This window comes from Parus major, chromosome 7, assembly GCF_001522545.3.
Source record: "Parus major isolate Abel chromosome 7, Parus_major1.1, whole genome shotgun sequence".
Taxonomy (NCBI): domain Eukaryota; kingdom Metazoa; phylum Chordata; class Aves; order Passeriformes; family Paridae; genus Parus; species Parus major.
In genome coordinates this window covers 27,658,205-27,681,698 of record NC_031776.1, presented here as the reverse complement: position 1 = coordinate 27,681,698, position 23,494 = coordinate 27,658,205, and the positions used below count along the sequence as shown (strand labels likewise).

The 23,494-nt window shown below is 43.0% G+C and overlaps 1 protein-coding gene across 13 annotated transcripts in view; it reads right to left on the bottom strand.

The window, feature by feature from the left end:
- Nucleotides 1-23,467, bottom strand: part of KALRN (kalirin RhoGEF kinase) — a 470,986-nt gene extending 447,519 nt beyond the window's left edge. For 11 of the 13 annotated variants that reach the window (XM_019007391.2, XM_019007396.2, XM_033516123.1 and 8 more), the window contains exon 1: nucleotides 23,168-23,452. In XM_019007391.2, coding sequence (XP_018862936.1) covers nucleotides 23,168-23,240 — 73 coding nt within the window. In that variant the 5' untranslated portion in view covers nucleotides 23,241-23,452. Of the gene's footprint in view, nucleotides 1-23,167 lie in introns of all 13 variants that reach the window. The other 2 variants (XM_019007406.2, XM_019007405.2) reach the window with 2 other exon arrangements.
- Nucleotides 23,468-23,494: the final 27 nt, after the last annotated feature.

Genomic DNA, 23,494 nt, shown 5'->3' with positions numbered 1-23,494 from the left:
AATGCCTGTTTTAGAGACAGGAATATCAAGTAGGAAAAACAGGAAGGAAGGTGCCTTGCAGCAGGGAGCCTATCTGCCTTGTTCCACAGAGAAGTGAAGAGTGATCTGGACCATCCTTGTGACAAGAAAAATATCTGAGCTCTTGAAATTCTAAAATCATAGAATTATTTAGGTTGAAAAAGAGGCCAAACATTGAGTCTAACCATTAACCCAGCACTGCCAAGGCCACCACAAAACCATGTCCCTAAGTGTCACATCCACACATCTTAAACACTTCTAAGGATAACTCCACAGCTTCCCTGGGTGGCCTGTTCCAATGCTTGACAACCCTTTCGGTGACGAAATTTTCCCTAATATCCAATCTAAATGTCCCCCGGTACAAGTTGAGACCATTCCCTCTTGTACTTGCTGCTTAAGAGAAGAGACTGATTCCCATGTTGCTACAACCTTCTTTTAGGCAGTTGAAGAGAATTAGGGTTGTGTTGGGGGAAAGGGTGGGGGCATTCATTATTTAAGCTTTGTCAATTGTTTCCCAAACTATCAAAAGAAACAGTCAAAGATTTAAAATTCATTGAGACTTATTGGATTTAAAGCTTTCTACAAAATACTGGCAATCTATATATTTGAGATATGTGGTTCATGGGTAAAAATAAATCACCTTTATGGATAACTTTCCACAAGGACTCATGTCCACACACTGAAACATTACTTCTGATGGTTAACATGAGCTTCAGATGCCTGTACATGAAGTGTAAAGTCAAGTGAATCCACCATGTAAGGTATAACTCAGCCAGCACATCCACAAGGGAGTCACATACAAATGTACTGCTTGTGTCCACACTGGTCCTCACGAGTTAGCTCAGGAGCAGACACAAGAAGAAGATGGACATAGATTTGTCTGTCTGCACACTGCTTTCAGGAGTGTCCCCACAAGCTGCCTGGGGAAAAGTCCTGTAAGAATCCCACCCACCGCCCACTATGTGCCTCTCCTGCCCTCAAACGCACACCTCTGTCACACTGAAACCACCACAAAGTGCCAGGCATACCCATGCACATCCATGCAATCCCACATATTCCTAGAAGGACCTCACCTACCCCTGGCAGCAAATCTACAGATTCACTGAAATATGACATGGCAACTGGTTTCACTGGTTGCTGCTCACATAAAGCAAGGACATCTCATCTCCAGGTAAAATTCCTCCTGGCCAGAAGAATGACAGGTGCTTCAAAGAAACACAGACATAACCCCAGCCCTGCCAGCTCTCAGAAACAAAAATAAGACAAATCTGTATTAAAGTGCATCATTATTCAGTGAGTGGAGACATTAACATGCAGACAAGACAGAAAGAGAGGAAAGAGGCCATTCCATCAGAGCACCCATCAATCACCATGGCACGAAGACAGCTGACAGCTCCATTAACTCTGGCACATGCAGGTCATGGGCTTGCCTGCTTGTTTGTTTGTTAATATGTTATCAGACCTCATTTTGAACAAAAGTATTAAAACATGGTAGTTTACTGGGGATGGAAACAGTGGTTTTATAGGAGGTGCTTAAGGAACTAGTTGGAGGAGCAGGGCTGACTTTCAGCAAAACTTTCTTTTCACTATGAAATATGTCTTTGACTCAGAAAAATGCCCCAGGCTCTCTAAGATAATGTCATATTTTTACTGGAAAATGTATGGTACTTACTAGTTTGTAATTTCTATTCTAACATTCTGAGTAGTTTTCAAACAATTTTTTTCAGTTATTAGCGTTTTTGTCCAAATACATGAAATTATCTGATTTTCTTTTTTTTCAAGAAAAGCTAAAGAGATTTGTCCTCAAACCTTCGACAAATGTGAACATTTTTATTTTTACCGCCAAAATTTTCAGGACAAGATTATGTGGAAACCATTGCACTGAGAGGCAGAGATGGCATAGAAAAAGCATGCAAAATGGTAAGTGAAACAGCCTGCATACCATGAAATCGCACTGAAATTCTACAAATAAAAGACAGTTGTTGCAGAAGAGTAATGTTTAAGGCTGAAGGCAGCCAATTCCAGCTCAAGCCATCAGCTCACAGGGTCCTAGCCTCCAGGCAGGTATATGATTTGAAGGAGATCACACAGTGCTATAAATGCCAAGTATTCACAGAAAACACAACCAAATCATAGCAAAAGCATCTGGGATGCAGTTTTCCTGTGTTTTTGTGTCAATCAAGCTCATTTCCAGATGTGCAGATAAACCATTCATGCAAAGAGGTTTCCAAAATGCTGGAGACAGCCTGTAGGCTGTGTGTAGACTTGTTTCTGAATGTAACACAGCAAACAGGAGACTGGAGAGCCTCAGCTGGGAGCACATGATCATAACACAGGAGAAATTGTAGATTTGCCAGATGCAACCACCTGAGGTCAGACTGCTTTGGGACAGCTTAGCCCCACTGGTGTCCAAGTACTGCTGTAGGATTTTGTACCTTGCCTCCTCAGAGATTGCACAGCACTGGAGCTGACCCTCTGGGTTGGACTCATGGCTGTTGCCTCATGCTAGAGCCCTGTGGGAATGTGTGCACCAGGAAGTGTGCTTCCAGTATGAATCAATGCATTTCTCCCATGTGAATAATGACTATTGACAGGACCATAGAATAAGCTGAGATGGAACAGACCCATAAGGATCACCAAGTCCATCTCCTGTCCCTGCATGGCACCATCCCCAGGAGTCTGACCATGAGCCTGAAAATACTGACCAAATGCCTCCCCTCAAGGCCCCAAAATGACTGGGTTTAAAAGACTTCAACAAAATTAAAACTAACAAAAACAAACTAATGGGCTGAGATGAATGATGCTGTATTTCTTCTTTGAAGGACAAGCATACAATGCATTCAACGACCCAGAAAAATATACTGCAACATCTAGGCCTGTTTGTTATGAGTAAATGTCAGGAGAGGTGAAACAAGGAGAGGTCAAATCTTCGCCTCAGACAGCTGGAGGAAGCACTGCGTTGTGCTGTGAATGCATTTGGAAATAATCCCTGACAAGGGAAAGTCTTTTCTTTCTGGTTGTCATGAGCCCAAGGGCTACAGGACATGAAGCTGTCACAAGTCATCATCAACAACACCTGCAACATGTACCAGATGGGACTTACTGAAGTTGATGACATGGACCTTGGTGTTTGGGGAGCACCCCATCCAATGGCCCAGCCATCTCTCTTCTGCACCACACACCACACTGCAGCAGGGCTCCCTCCATTTGTTTATATGGATGCTCAACTCTCCTGAACAAGTCTACACACAAAACCAGGAGTCTTCTATTGTTGCCTCCACCAGAAACTGAAAGAAAACAGGCCACATGATGGCAAGAACATAATGCTCTGGTGAGGAGCTGGACCACAGCATCCAGTGTGCGTGCTGTGGGAACAAGGGGATTGTATCTTCTGGGAAGGGAACACAGGGCAAGAAAATGCTTTTTCATAGCTGAAGGTATCTGAAGTATCTAAAGCTAAGTGATAGAGTGGTGGCTTGTTGTGCAGACAGGTCACAGCATGTGGACATGACCTGCATAAGCACGGCCAAAAGATTGCCCAAGAGGAAAGAAAAATCATCCATACTTTCAGCAGGTCTAACTCTGCTCTCAAATGCACTGATGTTAAACCAAAGTAATTGAGTCTGAGCCCAGCAGAAATCAATGAGATCACTGTCAAGTCCAATGTCAAACACACACACTTACAAACTTGCCCAAGAGATTTTCATACTATCCTCTGTGAACTACAATCTCAAATGTTTTCATTCCGTTTCTGCAGAAAGACTTGCTGTATCTGCCTTTTATCAGTATGCTTAGAGTACTAAGAAAACCCACAAAGCAGCTCGTGTCAAGATTACATGTGTGTCACTCATGTGCATAAGTATCTGAAAATTACTGATGTTATACAGAAAATACTGCTTGGGTAGCAGCCTCCTTATAGCCCAGGAAAGAAAGGACAGTTTAGTAGAACTTGAAGTTGCTCTAACCTGCCTAGAGGGAAAACCCAGCCATTACCAAGCCCTTGGGCAGGAAAGTACATCTACAATAGATGGCATCAGGCTGCAAACTGGCCATCAGAGGCTAAAACTGGGGCACACCAGCTGCAATTCTCTCCCTTAGCCTATTTCATGATTTCCTACAAACAAGACTATTGTCTAGGACAAAAGTCAGGGCAGCTTCCTGAACACTCGCACAACACTGTTACGTGGCCTGTAGTCCCACTCAGGGTTCAGCTGCAGCAGAGCTGGGTTCTGCCCCTCCAATCTGTCACTATATCTGTACACAGTCACTCCCTAACCCGGTTGTGTCAAAATGATCCAGGTTGGCTTTCTATTTAAAAGCATGGAGGGCTTTCTTTAACCCAGATCATTTTGACTGATTTAGGTTAGAGAAGGACTACATTTGCAGCTACGCTTGCAGACACCAACCTCCAGCAGTGGGGACAGTGCCCGGGCACTTTAAGCCTGGCTTGGGTTCAAAGCCTTTGAACCCAGCTCAGCTGCAAGCCAAGTAGCACATCTGGCCACAGCTGTAGATGCTCTAGTTCGGGGAAAAAAAATGACAAATGAGGCTACATTCAGTGTCCCAGATAAACTATGGAGTGTAAAAAGTTAGGATATGATTCACAGGAAACTCAGAAACTCAGTTTCAGATTCCATTATCACAATTTAGCCTTCCCCTCTTTCTCCCCCAAATTCTGGTACTAATCATCTTCATTTTCCAACTAAATTCTTCATTTTGGGTGATTAGGATAAACTTGGTAATACTATATAGCCACACACCAAGACAGACATCCCACAGTAATTCAGTCACCTCTCAAACCAGAGCTATGTGGGTATTTATTTCAACCACCCAACTCCAGAAATGTGAATTTTAAAATGGAAGCACACTAGGAGAGCTGAGAAGTTTCTCTCCCACAAGAAAGACTCCATGTGTTACCTGTATGGTAGCAAGGCAGCTCAGATCTTTCTCTTCCTCTATGCTGGCTGTGGTTATACGCACCAGAGCCCTTGTCTGGCTTCCCAGGCATGGCCAGAACTCATAAGGATTCCTATGCAAACATAATCTGCAACTCAGAGTGGGAGACAAACAGTTTTGCACCCTTCTTTTGTTCACCCACAAGAGGCACCAAATTTGTGACCAGAATCATATTTGAGTCAATGTCAAACATAGCAAAACTCCAAAAATCTGTTACCCAAGTTTCTTACCTAGGCATGCCATCACATATCATCTTCCAGCAATCCCTGCTACCAGCCTGACTTGAGAGTCAGATCATGTCCTGCTGCTGGCCAACATAGCTCTAAAATGGGAAATTACATTTTCTTGTTTCACACAAGTTTGGTTAAACTGAACATATTTGGCTTTGTAAAATACATCAAGATGAAAGATGTTCCTTAGGTGCAAAATACTAAATGTTTCTCTTCACTTAAGAACACAGGGTCTAGTAATCCAAAATTTGTTTGGGGATATTCTGAAGGATTAAACTCTTCAGATTCATTCAAAAAAAAAAAAGGAGAAAAACTGGTTGCACATATGCTTCATCATAAAAGTATTTATCTGACCTACAGCCAAAACCATTTTATCTCTGTAAGCAATCCTTAAACACTGCAGAATGCATTCAGTGCTTTCATTACCAAATTACTTTTTAAGAGTTCAGCAGGTAATTGAAGTTCCAAATGTCTTAAAGTGGTTTGGCAAAGCTAAGATTTCCTAGTGGACTTGCTATCCAAGAACTTTAGAGGGAAAAAATCAGCTGGATACTAAATATACACCCTAAAATAAGATGGATTCGAATTACACTAAGACACAGGCTTTTAAGGAGGGAGAATATTTTATATGAAGAGTAAAGCTCTGATCAGACAAGGTTCCATGATGTTGAAGCTTCAAACTCATATTCAAAAGTCCTGTGAATTTTTCAAAGACACTATATTGGCCTAAATCTGTTCCTACTGAACTCAGGGGCTGTTAATTTTGACAGAAAACTAATTAGGACAATGTTGTCCCATATACTTTGTACTATTTAGCAGATGACTGTTAAAAACAGAGGACTCTAAAACCTTTTTCCTAGATAAAAAGCATTTTATTACTTTTCCAATTCACTCAGCAGAAACAGTGAAAGGAATAGGACTAAATCTGTTGCCCACACCAAAGTGCTGTGCATTCCCCCAAGGCTGCGGTGCTCGGTGGCAGGGGCAGGAGGACCCTGAGCAGCACGAAGCCTGCAGCCTGGGCAGGCAGCCCCCAGCTCCAGAGGTCCAATGAGGACTCTCCCCAGCTACATCAATAGCTTTTGGCAAAACATTTTCTGCCTCAGTTCCTCACATTTGTGTGGAACACACATGGAACATATAGAGAAGATGACAGTGTTCTTTGTTTGTAACTGTTATATGCACTGCTTTAAACGTTATCATTTTACAAGGCTTTTTTTCACAGCCAATTACCCAGCTCTCAGAGGGAAACTGAGGCACGAGAGCAACACTAATTGCCTAATGCTATCCAGTAGGCCAGAGCAGAAGTAAGGTTTTCATTTCTAGAATTTTACATTATCCTCTAAACTTATCTATAACCCTGGTATTACACAGCAAAAATTAGCTTGCTGTTTGTCCACCAACTGTCAGATGGCACGATACTTGCTTACTTCTGCTAACACTGCTGTTTAGCTGGTTTGTTGTTGCTCTTGTTCCTGCAGAGAAACATAATATTACATTTGTAAAATCACACTGTATGTGAAGACACAGTGATGGTAAATGCAGGATTACTGTCTCACTGCAGGCTCCAGCAGCAGGGAAAGCGAGTGATGATGTGAGTTGCTCACGGTCCAACACAAGAAGCTTTAATGATGACAAGAGCAACAAAGAACAAGAACACCAAGAGCTTTACTTTTCACAGCAGCAATCTTTTCTCTCAGGATTACTCTAAGGGCAAAAAATCCTTGTTCTGCAATGGATCTGTTTTCACAGCAAGGGGATAACTGATATTTAAGATGCAAGAATAACTGAGGAACCTTCTGGTCTGGCATAGACCAGAAGAGGTAAGATGCATAAAATAAGAATTCCTCTCTCCAAGTTATGATTCCCACCCCAAAAAGGTACAATTGTTTCACCTTATGGGGATGCTACACTCTTAACCACTTTACACCCACTTACTGCCTTACTGCAGATTTCTATTGCAAATGTAATAGAATTCCTGTAAATGGAACTTGGGCATACCCACAACTTTAGGATGAATGTTTCTGGCTGCACCTAGATGCACTGACACCAGGAAAGTAAACCTTTAGAAGTATCAGTTGAGCTATCTGTCAGATAAAGCATGCCAGACTTTTCCTTGGGGAGCCTCAGGATAGTTACGGATGCAGAAGCTCAAGAGCTCTTGTCAGAAGAGCTTGCAATTTGGCTGCTGCATCCTAATTTAACCCTATAAGAACATGACACACAAAACAACAGAAGAGAGCTGACATATCAGGAACTCAGTTCCAGTCAGCACCAGAAAAAGCACCTGTTGATTTGGGATGCTGGAGACAATCAGTGCCTGCCTTTCCCCTTCTTTTCACAGCAGGTGCTCTCTCTTACCAAGAGCTCTTACCAAGCAGCGTAAGTAGGGAAGCTCTGTCTGACCAACACATGGTGCTTAACCATTTATTGAGTTCTTTAATAACAATAACAGTGTAGTAAAATAACATTTCCCAGCTCCTCTCGTGCTGCAGAGCACAGCACACTTTGAGACCTAAAACAATGAGCTGTGACGTGCTGGACTCATGTGCAGCTGGACAGGAAGAGCTGAAGATCCAAGGAGGTTTCCTTTAGCACAGAGGCTGGGGCCTGACGCAGGGGAAGCCCGTGTGTTCCCGGACAGCTCTGGTAGCAGCCGGGAAGGATGGGGTGCCTGCACACGGTGTCTGCATGTGCTGTTCCTGACACAGCTGCCAGAGACTGTTTATTTTACCTTGACTAAAGTGAGGGACATTGTGCAAAAACAAGCAGAGGTGCTAAGAATATGATCTTCACACTGAAGCCCTATGGAAGAGTCACACACACAAATCACCTTTCAAAATGAAAATGCAGCAATTCGTACAGACAAATTCAGCAACTACTCATGAACACCAGCACTGCAAAGCATAGCCACAGAATGTGGTTAGAAGAAATGTGGAAAAGCAAGAGAAGAATATAGTTATCCCAAGAGGAATCTGGGCAAGACACAGAAATGCAGCCTTCCTTTCCAGAAATTGCTCAGGGAATGCATTATTTGCACCAACACCTTCAAAACCGTGAACCTCAAGCCTTAACTTCAAAAAAAGAGCACTTCTAATATCTAAGTGCCACTTAGGGGCTCAAATGGATGGGTGCCAACAACAAAGCCATTAGCACCTACTCATCCATGGAGGCTTTCTATCTAAAAATCCCATTTGTCAGCAGAGTCTCAGCAGGACTTCAGTACGATAAAAACCTCCATGACAAGTTCTAAACTTAAAAATTAACATATTCATTTACTTATCCATGTGTAAAAATGTGTCACTTAGCTTTCTTGAGCATCAATACCTAATCCAAAGCCATCCATTACAGCTTTCCATTTGTTCCTGGATTGAGAAACAATTCAAGTTACTTCAGCACAATTGAAATATTGTGTACAATTATACAACAGAAATACTGAGACAGTTTCAAGAGACTGAATACAAGGTTTATATTCACTCCTACATATTGAATGCCTCCTACAAGAAAGTATAAGCCCAGGCTGGTGCCTTCCAAAATCCCACGGTAAAGCTCCAGTGCCACTGATGTTAAGAGAAGCTGTGCAAGGACCTGTCCAGACAAAGCATCAGGGACTGACGCTGCAACATCTGGTTGCAGAAAACCCCTGGTTTTCTGGATCAAGGTTGTTCAAATTTCATTCAATTCAATTCAAACTGTAGTTGAGAGGTCTGGATGTTTGGTGTTTTAAAGTCTTCATTCAGTGCCTGTATCTGTAACTCTATAACAAAATTAAGAATGCATCTTATGTAAACTCTTGCATAAAGTTTTTGGTCATAGAGAATTTTTATATTTTTTTTTAAGATAGTAAAAACAAGCATAATAATGTTGCATAAAATATGACAGCCCCAACTTCCAACTCTCAGTACTTGAACGGAAACAGGACTACAGTGTAACAAGTTTTATTTTCTTCAGCTAAAGATCTGCAACTTTCCACTACTGACACACAGGACAAGTAGGACTGAGAATGGAGAGAATAATTTGGTACTGTCTGACAGAGAAAGCAGGTAGGATTGCAAGGGCAGAACAGCACACAGGGACAGTCCTGTGGGTCCAGGCTGCAACAACATAACACATGGGTGCCCAACACCAGTTCAAATCAGGTCATAAAATCCAATTAATCAAAATAACCTTTTAAAAATAGATTGCTGCAGTTGGTTTCCTCTCAAATCTAACTGCTTCAGGCTCCTGCCTAAGCCACTGTTTGCAAGGTGTCCTTACACCAAAAGGAAAAGTAATGTCTAGGGAGGTTTAAATGCAGTTCCTGGAACACTTCTCAGGAAAAATACAGACAGAGACTGGAAGAGCAAAAAGGGAGCCAGGAGAGGAGATCACTCCAGAAGTCATTAACTGCAGCTGCTAGCATTGCTGCATGTCAGATTTAAAAACAAAAAAATACCAAAAAAACACCAAAAAACTTCCAGTCCCGCTTGCGCTTCTAGTCTGCCCTCCATGCTATCCTATTAGTTTCAAGATTTTCAGTTTAAACTGTAAAGTCTTGGTGTTGACCATTTGACCTTCACCTACTTTGTGTGCAAACAGAGGTCACTGCAACATCCCAGGTGCAGGACAAGAGGCAAATGAGTGATAGACTCCCCCCACAGCACTCTGTCATTCAGTACAACTAATTGGAGACCCATTTGGATTGGTGACATCTAGAAAACTGACCAGGGCATGGGTTTGCTCCTTCTTGAGGGGCACAAAACCGAACACAGGATTCAAGGTGCCTCACCAGTGTTAAGTACAGGGCATTAATCACTTCCCTGGCCATGCTATTTCTGACACAGGCCAGGATGCCACCGACCTCCTTGGCTACCTGGGCACACTGCCAGCTCATGGCAACCCTCACAGTGCTGTGCTTTGCACTGGTAGCTAGAAAGTTGTTGATAACACACCAGAGTTTGGCTACTGCTGAGCAGTGCTCACAGCACCAAAACTGTCTCTAACATTGCCTCTCTCACCAGCAGGCTTGAGAAGGGACATAGCCAGGACAGCAGGCCCAAACAAACCAAAGGGATAGTCCATATTGTACCATGTCTGCTCTGCAATAAAAGCTAAGAGAAAGGAGGAACAGAGGGAGTCATTTGTTATTTACAACTCTCCTCTTCTGGAGCAACCATTTTGCATGCTGAAGCCCTGTTTCCCAGAATTGGCTGTATGTTGCCTGCTCATGAGAAGTAGACATAAAAACATTTGGTTTGCCTTTGCTTCTGCATCCAACCTTTGCTTTTTCTTTATCAAACTGCCTTTATCTTGATCAATGAGGGGTTTTTTCAATCTTATTTTCTTCTACCTGGCCTGAAGAAGAGTGACAGAGTGGCTTGACAGGCACCACCCACCAGAGGCATTTACAGAGGGAAGAGAGCTCCTACATGAATCTATATGGGCCTCAGACTAGTGATCACTGCCTGTGCTATACCTCCCACAGTTTCTGTCCCTAAAGATAGCTTCCAAAGAGGAAACTCCTCTGCCTGTATATTCCCAAAGGAAGATGCAACATGACTTTCTGTTGGTCAGTGTGAAAACTACTCTTCGGAGTAGCACCGAGTTAAAAGTCTCTGCAGTTGTCTCATTCACAGGTTACACGGAGAATGTTACTGGGCAAACATAGGTGGGATGTGCAATCAATCAATGCTCTTCAGAAGGCCACAGGTATTTACTCTGCCCTGGACAATGCCACATAAAGCAAACATATGGTATAGCAACATGTAAGTTCTATATTTGCTAGATATTGTCCAAGAGGAAAATGTACAAGGAAAAATGTGACCAAGAAAAGGAAATCATATGCTATGGTTCTAGCTCTATGAAACTCAGCTGTAGAGAACTAGTCAGAAGGTACCTTCCTGTGCCTCAAGTAACTAACATGCTCACAGGAGACATTCCCAGCCTAAACTCAATGGTAGAGTGGGTGACTCTGCAAGAAAATGGAACCTGGAACTTGTAAACAACCACAAAGCAGGATGAGAGCTGTAAATGGCCCCTGACAGCACTCTCTTCATGGAGAGATCTCTGTGAAATATGGACTACATTAGCAAGCCTGGGCTAGAAAGCAAAGCATTCCTATGCAGGTGGAACTTTTCAATAGCATGTCAATAAATTTATCTTACATTTAGTATTTAATAGCTGTAATAGATGTTTCACAGCAGCACACTCATTATCAAAAAGGTATAGGGACCTCACCAAGCAGGGAGCAGAATGGACCCAAAGCCAAAGTGCCTTCTTTTGTCAGCATTTGGGTACCACAGTGATGAATAAAATCATGGGGATGTCTTATCACATTAAATTGGAAATATCCTTACCCTGCTACCAGTCTTCATTGGCCCTATCCCCACATAATTCTGTCAGTTGAACACAGGCCAAAATTTCTGCCTGTGTCAATGACTGTAGCTCCTCTGCTGTCACTGGAATTGGGCCATTTTGTTAAACCAGCTGTGGTTTTCCCCTACATATATTTAAAAATAGGGCCAAGTGTCATAAAAATCTCAAGACCATTTGACTTATTGGTGTGGACATCGGCAAGGTGTGTTAATCTCATTTCCAGGACTTCAAGGTCAAGAAGTAAAACCTGTCTGAAGTAGGTAACCTGCATCAATATACAGGAACCCATACCAAGTGGTTCAAGAAGAGATAAGAGTTTGCACATCTCTCTGATTTCACTTGTTACTTCAGCATGAACTTTGGAAATCCTACAGTAAAAATGGATTGGTGTGCTTTTCCTAGCCTATGCCCTGCCAACAGATGACATTCAGTGCTTTGTCAGGGTTTGCTCCACCACCAGGACACAAGTTTCTCAAGAACATGAGCAACAGATCCATACAATCTCAAGAAAACCACTTACTACAGCTTTATGCCTGATTTTCCCCTTTTGGTAGCTGAGACTTCCCTATTTTACACAAAGACTGTAAAACTCAACAGAGTGTTCTGAAATGCTGCACTAATTCTGAGTATTATTTCTAATTACTGTTATCTCCGTTACCACTGCACACCAAGAGGAGCTGAGGACAGCTGAGCCAAGGAAAGAAATTATGGTTCACCCTGCTGTATGTAAAGCACTTCTTGATTTTGGAGGTGGATGCTGTACAAACTTGCCCTTTGTCTACCTGAGAAAGAACCTACCAGTCACTGGGTTTGAACTGTTGCAAATGAGCATCATAAAGCCTTCAGGCTGAAACACTGTGATGGAGCTGAAGCTGGAACAAACACTGAAATCAATGCCAATCACAGCAACCAGGTCTAAGCTGCCACAAGCACCTTACTGCACAGCTCAATGATGAAGACAATCAGCTTTAAAAAAAAAAAAAATAAATCTTTTCCTATTATAAGGATTTATATGCAGGGAAGCGTCATTTTTACAAACTCCCATTACCACATGCATCAGTTTCAACTGATTTAAGCTCATCCAATCAACAGGGTTTCTCCTCCAGTTTTAGCATCAGAGGTGTTCTAAACCAAGACACACTTAAAAAAACTTTCTCCTGGCTCAAATAGTTCAAGACAGTCTCATTAGGGATCTGATAAATAACCTGAAGCAGCAGATTACAGACTAGGAGGATCTGTAAGAAATAGCTGACCTATTTAAAAGTCCAGCTAACTTTTGAGCAGGACTGAGTTGAATAGGAGCAAACTGTTAAGAGGAGATTCATATACCTTAGATCTAAGTCCTCTAAGCTCACAAGATCATTACTATTTAGTCGGTAGGCCAGACTTTCTCCTTCAGACTAAATTTATCTGAATGCTTCAGACTGACTCAATTAGCATCACTCCTGAACTCTGTCTCGGCAGAGAAAAGCAGAGCAGGAAAGTTAAATTGCTGCAAACAGAGTGGCAGTCAGATCCAAGGAGGTCGGCTCTCCATGACATGTTTCTGTGAACAAGAGGCATTAAACACGAAGCAGAACACGCAAGGATTTTGGCTCTGTGTCTTCATATGGAAATGCCTGCTCTTCACAGCATCAAAGCAAGGCAGGCATCTGGTGCACCACTATTAAAAGACTGCAATGTGATAATAACAGTCTTCAATGTGAGGGACAACTAGAAGAGAAAACCTTGTTATTTTTCCTGTGCTTTGTCATGGTTCTTATGGATGCCTTACCTAGTCTGAGCATGGAACATGCACAAGCTTTGCCTGTTCCTTCCTTTCACTATGTACCCAGGCAAATTTGCCATTTTTTCTCTAGTGTGTCAGAAAGCCTACCTTTAGCTTTCTATTCCAAGAGCTACAACTCAAATCAAACCCCTTATTGTCTCATTCATGTGATTTCCTCTGGCTTCTGACCTTCCCCACACTGACATCATCTGCTTCCCTTCCATGGAGGATGCAGGCTGTGATCCCATTCTCAGCCAAATGCCCTCCAGTTCTGAAGTGCTCTGATAGGTAACTTTGTGGCATTCTTCTTTCCCTACAGTTTTCTCATTTCTTCCCTATTTTTCTGCTTGTACCTTATTCTCAGTCATTCTTTCTGCTCTGCACCCAGTGCTTCACTCTATAACTCCTCAGACTTTTCCTTCAGACATGTTTAAAAACAAAAGCAAAACATGAACCTTTAGTTAAATGAAACCACAGTCTACTTGACAACTTTTATCATAAGCACTCAATGGCAAGGATCATCTTTTTGCTCAGTGTTCATGCAGGATCTGCTTCAGAAGGAACTAATCAGTGACTGAGACAGCAGTACAAATAATAAACCCTGGTAGAAAACCATGATAGCATTATGACAGTATCGTAGGTCCTACAGGAGGACAGTTTTTCATTCACAATCTTTCAAATATTCTCAAGCACCTACACCTTCAAAAGCTGTCCAGACTGACAGGTACAGCAGTTGAATGGCCTGCAGAAAGCCAAAGGCAACTCACTAAAAGTTTTCATCTGGAGTCTCCACTAAACTTATCCCATGGGAAAAGACAGTAGTAAACACAGAGAAACACAGTCCAGATATTTCCACAGAAAGTAAATCTGCTTCCACATAGAACACATATTTCTTGCTAGCTATTATTTTTAACCTCTCGCAGATTTATTTTTACTACAATTTAAATGTATCTGTTATATGCCATAACATTAGTATTATGGGAGACACTAAAATAGCAAAGTATTCTAGGAACTTGATACCATTTTACAGAACATTTTACATTACAGCCAGCAATGACTTGACTGCTGCTCACTGCAGCAGCTACCGATGCTTGTGACCCCCCCATTTCAGCCTTACTTCCTACAGCTCCACTGTGGAGTTACTCCCAAAGTTGTGGTGTGCCTTCTTTTGCAGTTTAACTAGTTGAGGAGAGGGAAGGAGGCAGCAAGAGGAAAAAAGGAACTAAAATTAATCCAATTTATTAGGATTAACTTCCGATTTCTGCTGCCAGGCTGTGGATGCAGCTTTGGGCTCACAGCCCACAGCTTGAAGCTGCTGAAGCCATCAGCTAAGCCTATACATCTCATACCAAAAACTACCTGGGATACTTAAGAATCAGAGAACAGTTTGGATTGAAAGGGCCCTTTAAAGGTCATCTAGTCCAACACCCCTGCCACAAGTACGGACATCTTCCACTGCCTCAAGTTCCTCAGAGTCCCACCTAGGCTTCCAGAAATGAAGCATCCACAACTTCTCTGGGCAAATGGTTCAAGGGTTTTATCACCCTCATAATAAAAAAATTCCTTCTTATCTGTACTCTGAACCTACTCTCTTTACTTTAAAAATTATGCTTTTGGTCTTATTGCAACTGATTCTTTTCTGAGCCTTCTCCAGCTCTCTCAGCCTTTTTTCATGGGCCAGGTGTCAAAGTCCTCTGATCATTTTTACAGACCTAACCTCGAGGCTTTAGTTCTGTTTTTCACTAAACTGTATTAAATAAGCCAAAGTTTGTTTGTGCAAGGGTCTCACGCTTTGGCTTTATAGTGTATATTCTAATATAAGTGTATATATTTAATATAAGAAAATATATTTAAATAAATAAATTCCATATTCGATAGTCAGCTTAGCTTTTCAGTGCTCTAGCACTGAGGAACATTTCTTCTTATCAAGTCAAGCTATGGTAGATCACAACTTTCCACTCCTGACAAACACAGCTGGAAAAGCTCTTTGTGTTCAGCTTGGATGCTGTTTGGCACAACAGTCTGACACTGACTTACAAGACCGATGAAAAATATGCACTACTAATTTTCCTAAGTGCCATGCCAGTGCATTTGGGGGCCAGGCGTGCACCTACCTTCCCATACAGTAACAGGATTTGTTCCCATCTAATAAAGCAGACTTCACATCAGCTGGGGAAAGACTTTAGTTAGGACGTCCTCCTTCTTCATTACTGAATGATATATTCACGGCAAAGCACTAAAGTTGATGACATCTCTAAAATACATTCTTTCTGTAGTGGGGGGGATACAAACCGCTAATCCCTGCAGATCTCCTTTTTCTCCCCCATTGCCCCCGTGGTTTATCATGTCCAATTAGCCATCTGCCATGCCCGTACTGCCATACAAAGGAAGCCCCCTCTCCTGCGCCACAGCCCATCAGCGGGGCTATTGTCCCTGCTGACAAACAAGAATCAGACACTATTGTTTCCAGCTGACGATGCTGCTCCCAAAGTAGGCTGCCAGTTGCCACTGAAACAGCGGGAGCACCAGGGTACCCTCCAGGAGCCAGGAACCATGCCAGCAGCATCGATGTTACCGGGGAACCTATACAAAGCAGTTTTTGAGATATATACATATAGAGAGAGATATAGATAATTTTTGATTTCAGGTAACAAACCAAGGTGGGCCAACTACCGCCCTTTCTATGGCAGCTGCACTGGAGCATGCCTGACCCGCTGCCTTTGCTGCTCCACCAAGCAGTCACCTAGCAAAGAAAGGGTCACAATCCCCAGAAGAGAGCAGCATCTTGGAGTCAAATCATTCCTCTTTATGTTTTTATTATTATTATCATCATTGTAAAGATAAGGCATGTCTTCTACCACTTCAGCACAGCTAATTCCACACAACAAAACTACCCTTCCCCCACCCAAAAAAAGTATTTTAAAAACCTGAAACCTCTACCATGTCTACATGGGTACTAATTATGTAACGAGGTTAATTTAATTTCTCTCACAAACTACATACATTCATCCTTTTTCCCAAGGCCACTTCACTAAAAGAAATGACCAGAGCAGCTGGTCTGTCAGTCACCAAGACGTTAAATTGAAGATCATTTCCTCTTATTATTCTCAGCAAAGCATGATGTGACTTTACACTAAAAACTACAGACTGCCTAATTACAGTAGTTTTGTTCCATCAGTGAAACTGAAATGCTGGTTCATATAATTAGGGTTACTAAAAAAGGAATTTCATTTTTAGTTTTAAAGGCAATTTATTGCCTTGAAGTGGAAGTGCAACAAATTAGACCTACGTACCTGAATGTTTTCATTTTGTGCAATTTGAAAGAAACAAAAAACACTCCTAGATTTTAGTAAGAAAACCACACATTGATAAGAGACAAAGAACCCAAATAAACCACAATTTATTCCAGGCACTCGTTAATGAAAATGAGCAAACAAAATGAATATTTATATTTAAAAGTAGAAATAGAATTATCTTCTAAGCCCTTGATTAAGTAACAGAAATTACTTAAACTTCAACAAATGTTTTAAATTATATTTAACACTTCAGCAGTGAAGATACGAAGTTTTAATATATCACTTTGAATGTTCATTGAATAGTTCAAAATAAAATAAATGAAATTAATTTATTTCATTTCAATAAAATTAATGTGAATCCACAGTAATCACAAAGGTTAATGACTTTCACAATGACATAAACAGACGAAAGTCACTGCCCTGGATTCAAATACAAGGATCATTCTGAACCAAATATGAAATACGACATGAAAACTTAGATATTTTGCTGAAATGTTACTCCATTCCTAGCGCAAAATGCTCTAAATCCCATTTCAACACACTGCAGGCCACATATCACACAGGTGACTGACTTAAACCTAGATTTACGACTGCCACTGCAGTGCCTGGGCCAAGTTCTGTTTTCAGTTACATCTGTGAAAACTCCCAAGCAATTCCTCTGAAGTTCTCTGGATCTGAACAGCAGTAACACAATCCATCCTAGAAGCGAGTGGGAAAGAAATAATTCAAAATATTATGACTTCTTTTTTTTACAGTCCTTTACACTTTAAGGCTCTCCATTCAGACAATCATATTTGACTTCTCTTTTCATATCCAGCTCTCTTTTGCAAAACGTGTATTGGAATATTCCCTGTTATTCTTGCCAGATTCTCGAGGCAAAATTCCCCAAGTGGCAGAGTCCCTTCAGTTAAACACAGGGTGCGTGAGCCATGCAAGGCTGTAAAACGGGAGTTGTTTATCCAAAGAAATATTAAAAGCAGGACACCAGTCCAAATCAAACAAAAGCACAAATACCTCTAAGTCGTTTCATGACTTTAAGTTCCAGCCGTAAAAGGCACAGCACTATGGGTTTATAAGGCCTAATACTCCATAAGTATTTTCTTTGATGTAACTATGAAGTACTTAAAATACCACTGGGTGCTGTATGGTACATGTCACCATGGAGCAATAAAGCTGCTCTACATCCATAATCAGCCTTTCCAGAGACCATAAGGTCACAGCAGCTGAAACAACAGAATACTTCATTCCCAATCTTCAAGAGGCCCAGAGCACCTGTGCAGCCAGAGGACTCCCTAAAAGGCTCCTAACATGCGGGTGTGCCTGGAAATTACAGCAAAGAAAACCCACCAAACCCATCAAAGCCGCTCCCATTTTTAAAACCTCCTGTTTCCCCAGCAGGTTATTATTATGATACTTGATAAAATACAGTATGGAGGCAGGTGGTAGGAAAGAGTGATAGTTGTATTTGCCTGGCCAGGCTGGATGCTCACCTGCATCCAAGCCCCTCATCATTCCAAGACTGACATGGCCATCCAAGCCTACATGTAAAATGGTCACTCTTTTGTGGTGACTTTAGGATTTCACTTTTCTTCTTTCAGAATTTCAACACAAAAACACTAGGTAGGCAACAGGTTCACCCCCATCATTTCTGTAGGTGCCATAGCAAGCCTTATTAGTGCCTGTGCACTTCATTAATGTCTGTGTTTTAAGCTTATGTTCCCTATGGCACCTTGACCTGGAAATCAAAGATTGTGAACTTCAGTACAGATGAGCTCTGAACAGAAGCTGCGTGTGAAAGGCCCCTTCCTCTGGAAGTAATTATGTTCAGCATTAATTGAATTAATATCAAATAGAGTAAGTATCTTCCTACTGGCCTATAACACAATGCAAACTCATCCAGAATAAACACATTGTAAATAACTATCAGCTATCATCCCTGTTGCCCTGTATACACTTCTGTGTGAGAAGGGAGGAAGCAGTATGGGAAAGAAATGCTCCTCTGAACATAAATCATTAATTTAAATTGTTCCCTTCGAACATCAGACAAAAAGAGATCCTTCTTTTTTGACACAAGATGCCACAATCCAGCAGTTTCTGCCCCATTTCTTAGCAGCATCTGCATGGCAGGAGAGGGAAGAGGACAGTTATTCCCACCAAGACCGCTTGAGTCACCTGTATGTCCTTTCCCGTGTCTACATAAAAATTCCTGAACTAGCAGATTTGCCACAAAGTCCCGAGGTGGAGGAGATGGAACAACCACAGGGCAGAGCCACACAGCCTCCCCCATGCACTGGGTATGTTTAGGGGGACCTGGGCTCCCACCTGTCATAAAACAGCAACTCCTCCGCCACATCAATCACATGAAAAAATAAAAATCACCTACACTAGACAATAAAGAAAGAAAACAACAAAACTCATATTCCTGACAGGGTCAGAGGTCAAAGCCTCCAGAGACTTGTACAGATTTTGATTAGAAGCATCACCTCAAAGAACACAAGAACTTTTCAAATGGTAGGACAGACCTGACAGTCTTTTCTGCAACAGAGCCTCCTTTAAAAGCAGCACACATTACCACACCAGGCCTTATGAATTATAAAGTCTCAAGGTAAGAAAGCCAGGCATCAAACAAACACCTCACCCCAGTGACAACTCAATTGAATCAATTTACCTGCTCTGCAAGGAGACAATTGAGTCCATCAACCTCGAGGAGCACTTCTCTGCTGACATCATTTCAAGCTCATCTTTTGTTCAAACAGCCTGGCCAATGCCAATCATTTTAAAGTTATTTAATAGCAGAACTGCCCGTAACTCGTGCATAAATTAACAACACTAGAAGTACGGGTGGCTGAAAAGCAGAGAGCAAACAGAATAGTTCATCGTATCCAAAGGAGATGGAACAACATCGATTTTCAACTCACAAGAAGTATCAATGACAAAGTCAGCATCTTCATATCAGACACAATCAGAGTTATAATTAAGTGCCAGAAAAATAAATTAGAAAATAAAACAGATAGAAGCAGAAGAAATATTGATGACTACTTTTGCTAGTTATTGGTAGTTTGCGAAATTCTGTCACTGACCTCTATAAATATTTAAATTTTGGTAAAGAATTTCCTTATGTGTTTCACCCCTGTATCCAAAACACACTGCAGAAATCACTGCAGCTCAAGCAGGAAGCTAAAGCTTTCTCTCTGTGTCTGTATTCAAGGGATATCTCTTATTTGTACACTTTGAAAGTGACTTACTTTATGTTTGAAACTGTAAATATTTAGATTCCATTGCACACAACAAAAAAGTTTCAGTACACATTTAATACAGACAATTAAGAGTTAAAGAGAACCTTTTTGTTCTCTTATTTTGGTCTCATAATTTGGTCTTTTGGTCCTCATATTTTACCTATCAAAAAACTCAGTCTTAAGAAACTTGGTACGGCATATCTAGGCATAGATTTGGGTTTTTACTCAAACAGAAGCAATAGACATCATGCAGAAATTGCTACTACCATTCAGCAGATGGTGTTATCCTAGAAATCAGAGCTGGAGACAGCAATTGTAATTTCTGCCCTTCAGGTCTGTTTATTGTATCCCAATTACATGTGATTGATTCTCTAAAAGACAATTCCTGAATTTCTTACTGCATATATCTGATGGTGAAAATTAGAATAGTCCTTTTCCTGCCTGACTCCAGGAAGGTTTTAACCGGCTGCCAGCACCAACTACACAGCTGTTAAATCCACCCTTTTAAGAAAAGTCATTCCTAGTTCTCGCCAGTGTAAGCACCAGAACAGACCTTCCTTTATTACTTCACGTTAATTTCTTCAGTTTGTCTTTCCAGGTACAGCTCAGAAACCTGCTATCTCAGGTGTCCCCGCTGATAAGGGACAGGTACCTGGAGTGTTTGGGTGCTGCTGGGGGAGCTGCTCTGTGAGCGGCGCCACTCCCAGCATCAGCCTCCTCTGCCGGTACCAGGGAGCAGCCTATCGATCCTCCCGCCTCAGTGCAAAGCCCAGCTGGTTGCTAAAAGCCTCGCAGAGAGGTTTAGTTGTTTCAACTCTGTTTTTTTTTAACAAATTATGAGTTCATGCTTTTCCATGTGGTAACTGTGAATTTGGGAAGAGTTCAGGCTGTTTAATATAAGATTGGGTTATCAGAGCAGCTAATCTTTAAACCATATACATTAATTTTTTATTTGATGCGAGCGTGTAAGACAATGGTTATGCTTTACAAATCCAGAATACAAGTCAGGACAAGGTGTAGAAGAAAAAAATCTAGTATCAAGGGAAAAAAGCACACTAAGTCAATGCAGGTCTCTGTAGCTATTAGAAATCAGACCCCATCTCACAGTCCTTACTCAGACAGGATCGCTATTGTCAGCCTCAGAGGTGGAAATCAGTTGTGTCCTGGCTATGACTGTTCTCCCAAGTCCCACATCAGCTGTTCTCTTCCACCATCCATTGAACCCAACTTCACACAGGCACTACAGCAGTGCACAAACCCACAACTGAAGGGGTCCCAAACACCACAGAGAACCAACACTGTCATTTCACAAAAGTCATACGTGTGCTTGTGCTTTCCCCATTTCTCAGGGATGTTGCCAGCAGACAGCCAGAATTAATAGTCTGGGGGTATTTTCCTACATCATCATTTTGGACACAAGATGTTACATACTGATATAGAAACAAGAATTGTGCCATCTTCTTTGATGAAGCTTAAGGTGAAGACAGACAACCATCAGGGATGGCCTATGCCTACATGCTTCAGTGCCAGGATAGGACCTAGGCACCTCTCCCAAGCCCAGTTTCCTATGATTTGGTTTCCTCAAGAAGCAGAAGTGTTAGGAGACTCTCTGAAATCTCAGGGCTAAATGTTTAATGCAGGTTGCAAGTGTATTCATGGATCTACAGGTGAAATTTAAGGTGAAGGAGGCAGCTTTGGAGAAATGTCTAGCCATACAGTTCCCTGTACTTTTCCTTCATTTAGGAATACTTTTTTTATATAAGCTAGACAGATTTGACTCTCTCCAAATTCAATTCTGCTAACGTGCTTACGTTGAGAAGGCAGTGTCACAGAGAAATGATTCAGCTTTGGGTGAAGGAGGGGAGAGAAAAGGTAGGGGGGAAACTTAATTAACACATTATTTTTAAAAGGAAAATTAGTGGGCCGTTTTTCTTTTCTTTTCTTCTAACAAATCTGTCATTTGTTGAGACTTAGGAAATTATCTTGTAACCAGGTAGGTTATCAACAGGCAAATACCCTATGGCTTAATGACTTGTGGATCATAAGATACACACAGCCAGACCTTATTATACTTATCCCCTAGATCAAAGGGTTTTCACATAAATGGGGTGCAGTCTACCATAGCAGGGAGCTGCTGCAGGCCTTCAGGATTTTACTTCTTTAAAGTTTTGGTGATTACATAATCGCTTTTTTGTATCTGGAGCTCAAAGCATTGTATGTAGCTAATGAGCAGGTAGAAGAAGGAAAACAGCTGAAAAGCAGTCTTGACAAACAGCTGTGGCAGTAAGTGTCAGTCCTAGCCCAAAAGGGTCAATCCCCTTATGAAACAAGGACTTAATCCTTTACAATTTTTAATTAAAAATCTACCAAGAAGATTATAAAACTTCCTTAAGATTTTGATGGGGGAGGGAGCAAGGGAGAACTGAGGGGAGGTGTGTCAGGCAGACCACAAGTTGCTTCAGTTGAGATGCTCATCCTGTGCAAAGCCATGCTTCAGAGCTGGGGGCTCCCACACAAACACCACCTCACAAATGGGTGATGCAGTGGGGACCCCAACGTAACCATTGCCCACAAAATGTAATTAACCACTGCTTCATTAGCAAAGGCTCCCTACGCTCTGCTGTAGTCCAGCTACACTTTGGCTGCATTTCAGCATCCTCTGAATCGGGAGAGTGAAACACAGGGCTCTCACCCCGCCCAGAGGTACTTAGCGAGCCCGTCTCCGCGAGGTCAGCATCCCCGGCCGGCAGCGGGGCTGCGGGCGAGCGCTGCCCAGGGCGCCTCTGCACTCCCTCGCTGCCCATGCGAGGGCGGCAGGGGTAGCGCCAGGCGCTTCGCCCGGCTGGAGCGGGGCAGGCAGCCAGCTCCGCTTCCAAATACCAGCCGGTACCCGGGTGGCCGTGGCCGTCGCCGCCCGGGGCGGGGGCCCGGTGGGGCCCAGCCGGCGCTGCTTCCCGAGGGGGTTAAAACGCGACGGCTCTCCCCGAGCATCCCCGCGGGGCTTTTGTGCCTGCTTGGGGCGGGGGCCTGGCCGGTCCTCTCCCGAAGCTGTGGAAGCGCAGCCCCGCGGTAGCATCCTCCCGGGGGCGGGAGGAGTGACGGGGGCACGGGCGCACCGAGGGGCTGCGGCGGACAAAGCGAGGCGGCAGGCGGGGACCCCCTCCATCCCCTCTTCTCCCCTCCATCCCCTCTTCTCCCCTCCCCGCGGCTCCGCTGCTGGCGGTGCCCGCGCTGCAGCCGCCAGCCCCGCATCCCGCGGCGGAGGCAGGGCCCGGCGCTGCCCTGGCCCCTTCCCCGCGGTTCCCCTACCTGTTCGGAAGAAAGCATCCACCTCGGAGTCAGGGACAGCGCCTTCCTCCGCCGCCCCTTCGGCGGGATTCATGGCTGGGGGAGAGGCGGCGGCGAGCCCGGCGGCTGGTAATATCCAGTGAGTTAGGGAGGAGGAGAGCCGAGAGAGAGAGAGAGAAAAAGAGGGAGGGAGAAGAGGAGGGAGGGAGGGATGGAGGCGCGTTCAGCTGCGAGCCCAACCGAGCGCCGCTCGGATCATCCCTTCCGCGGTGCCTGCGGGGCGGCTGCCCCGGGGCTGGGCTGCGCTGCCCCCGGGCTGCGCTGGGCGGTGCGGCCGGGGCGGGGTGC